This window comes from Thermobia domestica, chromosome 8 (assembly GCF_964235325.1).
Source record: "Thermobia domestica chromosome 8, izTheDome1.hap1.1, whole genome shotgun sequence".
Taxonomy (NCBI): Eukaryota; Metazoa; Arthropoda; class Insecta; order Zygentoma; family Lepismatidae; genus Thermobia; species Thermobia domestica.
In genome coordinates, this window is record NC_137461.1 from 249,800,321 (window position 1) to 249,812,230 (window position 11,910).

At 36.9% G+C, this 11,910-nt stretch overlaps 1 protein-coding gene across 1 annotated transcript in view; it reads right to left on the reverse strand.

Annotated features, from left to right (window-relative positions):
• The window catches only part of LOC145693529 (protein takeout-like), a 36,563-nt gene extending 25,219 nt beyond the window's left edge, over positions 1-11,344 (reverse strand). Inside the window, exon 1 of the mRNA XM_081769599.1 lies at positions 11,152-11,344. Coding sequence (XP_081625725.1) covers positions 11,152-11,218 — 67 coding nt within the window. The 5' untranslated portion in view covers positions 11,219-11,344. The remainder of the gene's footprint in view (positions 1-11,151) is intronic.
• Between the last annotated feature and the right edge of the window lie 566 nt (positions 11,345-11,910).

The window sequence follows — 11,910 nt, forward strand, 5'->3', positions numbered from 1 at the left end:
GCCTCATGAGCTGCTGAACGGATGACAGAGCAAGCCAACGAATCAAGATCAGCCACCAAGGTGCAATTCGTTATTAAGCAGTTCTTTGGTCGGCTGAAAGCAACGTTTCACTACTTTGCTATCCCGGTTTTCATCGTATTACCGACACGTGACTTTCAGACGCTAGAAATTGCTTGTGCTATGCTCAGTAAGTTAGTTTCAAAGAACAACGCTAACCAAGACGGCCCAACGCCTACTTGATCGCACGAAAACGAAGAACAAGATAGGAAATTTCTTTGCGGAGAATTTGACCCTATTAAATCTAACACGGAGGAATACACTTGGTTACACACCTTTCCCAGTTGCCAATATTGCCATAATCTTCCCCCTCGTCTCACTAATGACTTCTGTCTCATTATCTGGGGCTCTTATCAACTGGACAATGTGATCTCATACCTCGAGAGTGAAACCAATGCTGACGTTGATGATAGCAAGAACCGTGACGTGAAAAGATACGCGGGCCAGCCGAATATCGATTACTGCGTCCTTGCCATCGAAATCGATCAAACCAACAACGCCATTCTGGTAAAAGGCATACTGTAATCACAACGCTCTTGCCAAAATAAATCACGAAAGGTTTCTCTGTTGTTCCATTCGGACACTACTCTGGCTGCAATTGATAGAGTGGTCGAGCATTTGGTGTAATTGTGACAGTGGTGCAAGGACCGGAATGCTGTACCCACATCATGATTGCATTTTGATATGTGTACCACGATATGAAAATTCTACATCACCTATGTAACCATTGTAAGAATATATTGTTTGGCCATCTTGATTAGTTCGGTTCCTTTGAGGACCTCAAGTTAGGCAATTAATCGTTTGTCTTCATGATCACTCAGCATAGTTGGGTATCTCGTCGCAACTCAAACTAGGTGGCTGTTGACACTACTGCAAGGAACAAAGCAAAGAAAATCGAAGCTCTTTCTGCTAAAATAAAGACAATGCATATTAATTCCTGAAGCGTTTGCACATGTTACGAAGTAACAAGGTTGATCATGAGCTCAAATAATACTTTAGAATTGATATCTGATTTAGCAACAAGAGTTGCAGTCGCTGGGTGTTCACTCGTCATTTAACACAACGAAACATTCGGGTTAGGGTCTAATTTCTGATTTTATCGTTGTCCTCAGAGGAGCCAGATCTTTCTAACACCACAAACCACGTCCAAGAACTCCATGTTCAATAGGCAAATAGAAGGAACCCGAACCCAAAACTTCAGGACTCCATTTCTGCGGCCTCGGGACCAGGGCCCGATTTCTGATATCACCGCTTTGCTCGTGAGACCCCCGCGGCTACCAGGCGAATAGAAGGGACCCGTGGAAAATAAAAACGCTGTTGATTTTCTTTTCAGAAAAGCATTTTTAACTTTTAGTCCTTTAATATTGCTTAATTATAATGGTGCGTAATACACTATTTGAAATTATAATGAAGCAACACTATTTATGGAATGGGTAAATGAGTGGAGGCAGTCAGATTGACAGACCAATAGTTTCTAAGGTATTGTGCGCAATAGTAATTTAGAGACTGTGCTTTTGTCTTTGGCATATTATTCCTAAAAGACACAAATTACTCTTAATAATCGAAGTAGTGGAAAAACATAGTCTTATAAATCGTGCTATGGTAATTTAACATTAAAACTTCTTTGCAATATATTTTTTGAACAAATGAACTGAGAAAATAAGGTATTAATACACTTAAGTCTAATATTTTAGAACCTGTTTGAAGCAAGAGTATGAGCTCGACCACTGATGGTCTCAGGAATTATTTGTTTTCTTTTTGCCTTTGTTCGAATGTGGCTCAAGGACTTACCTAATCTTTGTAAAAGTAAATACCTGGATAAATCTAGGGAGTAAAGGGACCAGAGAGTGATACTGATCAAATTTCCTTTCTGTATGTCCCGAAGTATTGTAAGTGTGGATGGCGTAGAATGTAATACTTATTACATAAAATCTCAATTCTGTATATGTCGAAGTATTGTAAGTGTTTGGTTTGCCCGGAGTGGATTCATTTTTACTTGTAAAATGAACCATAACTATTTTTCTCCTTTAAAAACTACTAGCGTTACTTACCTATTCCACTAGGTTATAATAAGAAAAAATATGTTTCGTTTAAACGGCATCGGAAGTTTTATCTTAGCGACACCGAAAAATATAGATTTGACACTAATATAGGACATTTTCGATCATTCTTATATATCTACCCTTCCCTCTTTCCTAAGTTGCACCGTCAAAGTGAAATTATAAAAATCATTCCAGGCGCGAACCTCATCTAATGTTGAAAATTTGATCGAAATACGTAGGTTGGGTGGTACAAGAGTTATAGTCACTAACATAGTCACTTTAATTTTTATTTATATAGGTAGATAATAAATAAGTTTTGGTCCGTTTTACAAAATTCGTCGTATTTAGTATTTTTTTACAAGAATTAAAATATTGCAAAGAAGTAATAATATAAAAGTCATTGATACAGAAGGTTGTTCGGTTTATATCAGACAAATTTTGAAAGGTACTAACATTACGAGAAACCTTGCCGCCAGCAACAATGGTGTTTTATTGAATTCTTAGTACAATGGATTATCGACCAACATTGAAGGCTGCATTAGAGCAAATTTTAGCGGAGCACCGGAAAAGAAATTTGGTCTTAGTCCTCCCTGCAAAATGTCCAGAGACCATAGAAGGTGAGCGAACTCCGATGTTGAAGGCGTCTTTCCAATAAGCAAATGTCACAGAAATCCATTCTTCTGACACCTTGGTTCTTCACAGGAATGTATTGAAACAGAATGACAGAAATTTCTAATTCCCGTTCCATTTTCTGATAAAAGCGCTGAGATGATCTGGCCGTATGACTTGAAGCCTTAGACATATGAATTTTCATTTAGTTGGTGTCCGCACCATAAGGAGCCATAATGCCTGGAAGAATCTTGCATTCACTTTCACGTTTATATCAATATTTCGTATCACCAACTTTGTTGCGAACCATAAACCAAAAACAAGTAACTTTCCCGATATTGACGAACAAAGTTGTAGTAATCCTTGGCATTACCGTAACGGTATATGTCAGTGTCCGAGGACAACTGCTCCCGGAGGAACTCCAATATGACCTCCAAGGGTCCAATGATAGGATGTATTATGATCCTATTCTATTATGATGTCTGTATGTCGTTTTTTTCAGAGGCTGCATCCTGGCTCAGTGGTAGAGTTCTCATGTCCGGTGAGAGGTCATGCAAATTTGTGGTGGAAGATATCGTGACCGGGGATTTCTAAAGGGTCTCCCATTTCCTCCCACAGTCTCATTCCACCAATTCTTTCATAATCATTCATTTTCATAATTATCCGTTTCTTCAGCTTAAAAGGCACAACTGTGTGAGACTAAACTAAAAATTTCATTCCATTTACCCCTCACCACTATTTAAACTCTTATAAAGTCAATGCTATTCAAAATTTATTTTTGCGTGAGAAATTTAATGAGAGCACACGTGCGTCATGTACAGTTATTCAAATGGATAATAGACTCCCATTCGAATCCCGAACTTTCTAATCTTGATAACGTATCCGTACGCCTAATACTAAAAGTACAAATCTCAAAGTTTAGTAGAAAAGTGGCAAAGCGAGGTAAAACAACCTTAGTAAAGTGTATTCTGATTTCATATTAGTTTGAAGGATTGTCCAGTTAGGAAGATGTAGGATCACTATTAATAATACTATCGCAGTTATAATATGCTTCCAGAATACTATAATTACAACAGATAATACAGAAACCAATGAAAGTAGATTGTGAGTTACATAGAGGAAATGAAGAGGGAATATGCATTAGAAAAAAAGGAGAGATAAAAGTGTATTAAATATTCAAGAAAAGAAAGAAAAATGCACTGCAGTAAATAGAAAAGTGAACATTCACGCTGTATTTCATAGAAGAAATTATATGCATATGAAACCAGTGTTACATGGAGAAAATAAAAAAGAAATTTGTGTTTCACAGAGGAAATGAAGTCTCCGTATTGTATATATATATATATATTAGGGTGGTCCAAAAAATTCATTTTTGTGCTACAACCTGGGGCACCCCCTAAGTTTTTTACATTCATACATAGTAACTTTAGGGTAAAATTTTGGATTTCTAAATCAAAGGGAAGATGGTGCTCAACGACCCCATAAAAGATCACATTTTCCCCATTATTTTGTTTTGTTATATATAGCATTTTTTAAAAGCATATCATAAACGTGAGACATTCCTTATTTCTTCTATTACAAGGTATACACATACAATTAGTGAGACATGGCTAAGGTTATTGTTTTTTACTCAAGTGTTCAATATTTAAGTATAGACTTTATTATTAGTAATTATTAAATAAGTTATAGTAAGTTAAACTGAGTTCGGGACAAAACTGTAAATACGATTCAACCTAGGTTTCGAAGTGATTTTTTCTGAACTTCTCACAAAATGGCATCAACTTGCTCGAGTAACGAAGTTTTCCTGTTTGGTGTTCGTGACTTACTGCCGCTATTAAGGTTGAAACAGCTCCAAACTACGAAGCATTTCTTACCACGGCTTCATTATCACCTAAAGGTATCACACAATAATTGCGAATTGCGAGCCAGGTGACAACCGAGTAATTGATGATTTTGTGGTCTAAGGCTGCAATTTCTACAACTCTGAGGAAATATAAAGTTAAAAATAGAAAAAATCTATTGCAGTTGGTTGATGCTGAAAAAACAAAGGGCGCACTTCTGAAGCCCAGTGCAGTTGGGAGTTGGAGTTTGTAAAGTTATTGGAACCACTCTTTGATATCGCCCACGCTGATGCCTTGACGGTTATGAAAATAAAGTAAGCTTGCGATTTTCTCCTAGACCAAAGGGGGAATCGTAAGATGTTTCTGGCTGCAGTAGACAAGGCACTTGTACAAAAGCAGGAGAGACCTCTTCAGCGACGAAACAAAGATGAACGCAGACAAAGAGCAATTGCTTTAACATCATCAGCAGCAGCAGCTTCCAATGTTTGTTTTACAGATGAAGAAGAAAACTCCGAAAATTCTTCCAGTTCGGATGAGGAATTTGAACCAGCTGGATGTCTTATCCGGAAACGACAGAAACGGGAGGAAAAGGTCACAACACCTGGATTGAAACAAAACATCTGATCGCCAAGCAGTCCGGTTAATGGTCCCGATAGCAACAGCTCTCAGTTGCGACAATAGATCCCTTCCACTTTCACGAAGCACAGTCCGCAGGGAGCAAGAGAAATTCAGAGAAAAGAGAGCGGATTCCCTGAAGAGAGAATTTTCTCCGGAATACCCTCTCGTGATCCACTGGGATGGGAAAATTCTACCTGAAATTTTCAGTGGGGGAAAAGTTGACCGTCTGACAGTACTTGTTTCTGGCGATGGTCACGAGAAGCTTCTTGGTATGCCAAAATTGTATTCAGGGACAGGGCAAAATCAAGACAAGATCGTTCATGACCTTATCACACATTTTAACTTAATCGACAGAAGTGCAGGCCATGAGTTTCGACACCATCCCTGTGAACACAGGTCATATCAATGGGGTGTGCGTTCTTCTTGAACACAGGATTGGCCGAGAGTTTCTGTGGTTAGCCTGTCGTCACCAGGTGAAGAAATTGATTTTGGAAAAAGTCTTCACCCTATGCTATGGTTGCTTGAGTTCACCTGATATCCCTATCTTCAAAAGGTTGAAGGCGGTTTGGGGCCGGGTTCAGAGAGAGAATTTTTGGCCATTGGAAATCAAGAAGGAAAGTGAAATTTGCATGGTCTCAACTGTAGACTTCCTGAAGAAAACTATCGAAAGGGAATTACAACGCAGAGACGATTATCATGAACTCATCGAGCTGACGATGCTTGTTCTAGGATCTTCCTCTAACAAGATACATTGAAGAGCTCCAGGGCCAGTTCACCACGCTCGGTGGATGGAGAAGTTAATCTACGTAATGAAAATCTTCCTTTTTCAAGATCAGCATGATGTGTTCAAGCTGCCGAAGGAGGAAGAAAACCAATTTGTGCGTTTCGTGCTGTTCGGAGCCCTTCTCTACACGAAGGTATGGATACAAGCTCCATTAGCAGCTGAAGCTCTTGGTGGAGATACGAACTTCTGGAATCAGTTGCAGAAATAGCAAGATATCAATTATGAGATCAGCATCGCCACGAGAAAAGCCCTCTTACGTCATTTATGGTACCTTTCTGATGAATTGGTAGGTCTTACCTTGTTCTCAGACAAAGTTATGGCAGAAGAGAAAAACAAAATTGTCCAAGGAATGACACCTGAGTCCAGAGAGAAGAACGTGAGAGATGATGCAACCTTACTTAAAGAAGGAGTAAGTCTCGGAGATTTTGCAACCAGTCTAACGGCAAAGCTTCTCTTCAGTTCACAGATTGGAGATGAATTTCTTAACCTTCGGCCGGGTGAATGGAAGAAGAACCATGAATATTTGGAAGGCAGAGAGCGAGTGAAACAACTTCGAGTCGTGAATGACACCGCAAAAAGAGGGATCAAGCTTTTCGTGGAGATTAATAATCTCTTAACAAACGAAGAAGAAGATAAACAGTTTCTCCTGCAAGTTGTTGAGGTAAATCGGAAAGCACTTTCAACACAGACAACTAAAAAGTCCGCCATAGATGCCTTGCAATTGTGAATTGGACACTGTGGAACTATTAAGCATTCACTGTTTTAACAGGATAAGATAGAGATAAAATAATTGTTTTAGTTTTCTTTGTCGTTTATTACTTTGCGCATTTATTTTTATTTTGCACTTTTGAGTTCATTCTATCGACCATGTCTTTCTGTACCGTAGTCCACCATGGAGGACGTCACTTGTGTTTGGTATACTTTCCATGTGTGTATACACCGGTATAAGGCATCTAAATATAGTATGTAAATTGTACAAATGTAATTGTGTGTACAATGTACATGCTTCTCTAATTTATGTCGTTTCTAAATAAAAAATATAGCGTGTAAAAACTTAACTTTTTTAAAATTAAAATTTCTATATACCTATAAAAATACAGTAAAACCTCAATTATCCGACAGTTTCCAGGCTATTTCTCAGCTTCTATTCAACCGATATATTTTACATTTTAAGGAACAAAACTAGATAGCAATAGAAGCTAGCCCTCCAAATTTGGTGCAAATCGGTTGAACAGGCGCTGAGAAATATCCCGAAAACTATCAGATAGTCGAGGTCCAATTGTATTTCTAAGGAGAAGGGTGGTTGAGCACCATCTTCCAGTGAGACTAGGAAGCTGAAATTCTACCAAAATAATACTAACATTGAAAGTAAAAAAATTAGAGGGTGCCGCGGTACCCTGCACAAATTTCGTTTTTGGCCATATGTTTCTGGACCACCCTAATATATATATATATATATATATATATATATATATATATATGTGTGTGTGTGTGTGTGTGTGTGTGTGTGTGTTCGTGTGTGTGTGTGATTAAAAGTCCACTGTACTTTGTGTAAAGATAATGAAAATTCACTATCATTGTGTGTTATTTAAAGAATAGAAGTATATCGTATGTTACATAGAGAAAATATAATAAAACCAAACTCACCAGAGCATTAAATATATACGCGACACTCGTATCAATAATATTTGTGTAACAATTTCGACAAAATAACATTGCCTTCATGAGACACGATCAGATAACGTGTCTGATGAATTTGATGTTACATTGCTAAACTGTTACACACGTATTACTAATATATATATTTGATGCTCTGGTGTGTTTGGTGTTATCAATGCTGTGGAATAGTTTCAAAAGCTGTAATGAACAAGATACAAGAAAAACCAGTTGAGAATGTTCAAAGAGAACTAATTTTACAAAAAACATTTTTTTTCGAAATTTATATCAAATTGTAAACATATTAATAATTATTGAACCAGTAAGTGGCAATGGTATTGATCAACACCAATGTCATCTCTCTACAACTTACGGTTCCCGAGATATGGTTCCTTCAATCTCTCGTAATCGGAACTTTTTTTGGTCAATATCTCGGGAACGTTATGAGTACCGCGAAAAATTTAATCACTTCTTTTAGATAGTTTTTAATGCTCTATCTGATGGACGGCTCAAAATTGAAAAATTTGCAAATAACACACACACACACACACACACACACACACAGAGAGAGAGAGAGAGAGAGAGAGAGAGAGAGAGAATTCAGTAACGAACTTCTTAAGAGTCTTTATCCCGGCGAAATTAAAATACCGCTAATTTTACAGTAATTATGTGATATCTTCAAATAGATAAAATATAATTAAAAAATGGAACAAGAGCGCCCTAGACAATATTATTTTGCCTGAGGTACCGTTATGACAAGTCACGTAGCGCCTTTCCGTTTTCAGCTGTTTAGAAACGCGAAAATAAATGCCGATTTTCGAAATGGCTCGAAATCGAAAGCAGATAAATGAGTCGTGATAACGGTTTCTCATGTAAAATAATATTGTCTAGGGCGCTCTTGTTCCACATTTCGATTATCTTCTATCTATTTGAATATATCACATAATTACTGTAAAATTAGCGGTATTTTAATTTCGCCGGGATGAAGACTCTTAAGTTCGTTGAATATGTGTTACACAGAGAAAAAGAAAATGTGCTGGATATTACATAGAGACAACAGAAAAAACTGTACTATGTTAGACACACAAAATCAAAATGAACTACGAATTACATGATGTTCGAGTGTTATACATAGTTAATGAAAATGCACGGTGGTTTGAACAAAAATGGAGGCCGAGGTAGCTCAGTAGCAGAGCGCTCATCTTTCTGCATGAGAATCCCTCATTCGATACCAGCATGCGTCAAGTGGGATTTGTGGCAGGCAAATACTGTATGCGTGAGTTTTCTCAGAGTTCTTCCGTTTCATCACACTTTCTTCATTCTGCAATTTTGATCATTATCACCATCACCGTCTCCCTAGTCTCGGAGCATATTTGTGAAACGTTAAACTCGAAAGAAAATAACCTTTAACAGGAATGCATTATGTTGCATAGAAAATGTAGACTGTTCATTATATAGAGTGGTACAATTAATTTTAGTCATCAAAATTGCTTACTTTACGTTAATTCGCTCTTTAGAAGGGATAAGAGAATAGACCAGTAATGAGAATGATGTTTCCCTAACTTCCTTCCCCAACACACAAATAATCTTGAACTTCACCATTTTTCCGAAATTATCGACCCACAATATGTAAGCTAAGGTATACACGTTCCCTGATGATCTGATACTATATAATTTTACTGGTTAGAACATAGCTTGGCTGGTTTCCAGTTTCGCGTTTCTCATTCAGCGCTGAGGCTATATAAGACGTGGAGCTACGGTTTAAAGTGGTATCAGAACCACATGAGCTCCTACCAGAAATCGAACCTGGTACCACACGCAATAGCCGCTTAGCTACAAAGAGACACATTATCGAATTAAATTATACGTCACATACAGGAAACGAAATTACACCACACGTTTCATAGATTATGAAACTGCGATATGTAACCAACAGATAAACCTATTCGCAGATTGAACATATTATGACCAATTCTATTATTATTCTCTCTTTTTTTTCGTTTTCGGTGAAGTACTCGTATAAAAAAGTAGATAAACACATAATAACTTTTTGTAAAAATAATCTTAATTCAGTCTCTCTAACTGGTAACATTACAGTTGATACGAGTCCGATAATAACTTCAACATTTTGTCGAAAAACTTAAACATTTTCAAAAATAAAACAAGACATTTCTAAACGATATTTTTTTTCTTAAACTAAATTAACATTAAAAAATGTTGAGAAAGAAGTAAACGGTAAAATTTTGCTCTTGGTGAGACACGGAAATATTAAAGTGTGAAAGCTCTGTAGGCCAATACATGAATAAATAATAAATAAATAAATAAATCTCAAATACAAATAATTTTTTATATCTTAAGGTTGATGAAAGGGTATGGCCAATCAGAGTGATATGGACAAAATATTGACTTTCTTTCCTTCCAAGTTGATGTGTTAAAAGGAGTAAATTATGTATGTACTAGCTGAACCTGCACTGTATACTCAGCACATCATTCTGAGACGACCATGCATCTCCTTCCCACTTCTTCACTGTATTTGTGCACATCTCTTTATACACACAAGCGAAGAACAAGGCGACTTACAAGGAGAGTGAATTGTTATATAAACTAACATATAAACGTAGCATTTTAATATATAGATGTTGGGTTGAGTTTGTGGTAAACTTGGAGAAGTGACAAATTATGTCAAATGAATTTTTCCCCTTATAAATCCATATCCGTCCAAGTATTCCTCGTTGCAGCATTTGAATTTGCCAGCATTCAATAAGTTTTGCCATTCTGATTTCAGAATAGCGCCTGTAATGTCTATCAACCCGCCGTACATAACTCTTCTACCGGTTGCCTAACGCAAGCTATAAACCTTAACTAGGCCCTTTTCGGGCGAGAGCAATCCCTAAAACTTCCATAGAAAAAAAAATATATTTTTTTTTGGCTTGAAATTTTGAATAAGAACTGGTAGATCTACACAAAATTTGAAATAGACCAGTGTAAATAATGTTAGCACGTTTCTGGAGCTTCTGTTTTCCGAGATGAGGCGAGATTTCATTGTCAAAAGTAATTGGTTACAAACATATAAACGGAGTTAAGGGTCTTCACTACAGCGAAATTAAACTACCGCTAATTTTAGAGTTTTTCCGTAATATCTTCAAAGCAAATACAAATATTCGAAAAGCAGAAACGTAGTGAACTAGACAATACGATTTTGCATGTGATACCTTCACCACAATTCACCTATCTACTTTTGGTATGCCGCTATTTACGGAACCCGCAAAAATACTAAAACTAGCTACAGTTGCAAATCGTAAGAAGATAGATGAGTTGTGATAACGGTATTACATGTAAAATCGTATAGTCTAGTTCACTACGTTTCTGCTTTTCGAATATTTTTATTTGTTTTGAAGATATTACACAAAAACTCTAAAATTAGCGGTAGTTTAATTTTGCTCTAGTGAAGACCCTTAACCATAAACACATAAACTTTTCTTGACCACAAATATATAAACCTAGCATTTTAATATATATAGATATTCGTAAATATTGTACTTACATAGCTTTCCGTTAGCCAATGATGCTACACATAGCAAAGTTATGCCTAATACGTATGAAGTGAACATCTTACAAATTCGTTAGACACTCTTGCTGAATATGTAAGAAATAAACCTATGTGCGTACGTGTGTACGCAAAAAAATTAAAAGCAGTATATACTAAACAGAAAACAAACACACACTGCGTTGAGAACCCGGCACCATGTGCAGTTATATAGTAATGTCATTTTTTGTTTATCATATCAAAGATATGAAGGATAGCTTTCATTGGTTTAGGTAGAGGAGGCGGGGAAAAAGGGAATTGATTCGTCTCTTTCAACATGCCAATCAGCGACTCAGAGGTGAGTCATGTGAAGCAAGATCTCGAGCAAAATTTTCACAGATGTTGTGGCTTTTTTCTCTTCCTCTTAAAAAACTTCATTTTTTTTTCACTTCTCATGATAGTGTGTATCAAGTTGTAGTGTTATCCACGCGTTCTCATCTTTCTTCTCCTTCCCCCTCCTACTTTTCCAATTAGATTTCCTTATTCGTAGAAGGAAAAAAACAAAACAAAAAAGAGCTTATATTCACATGTAAGACAGAAAACATGCTGGTTTCCACATGGGAAAAAGATGATTGCTCCAAGGTCGGTCAGCCTGCCGTATGAACTTGTTTATGCTACCGTTTCTTGGTTTTTCTTTTCTTTATTGTTTTTTCCTGTCAAAGTTCTTTAGGCAAGTAAAGTGCCTCTTGACCTTACTTTCGCTTCGCTATATTCACA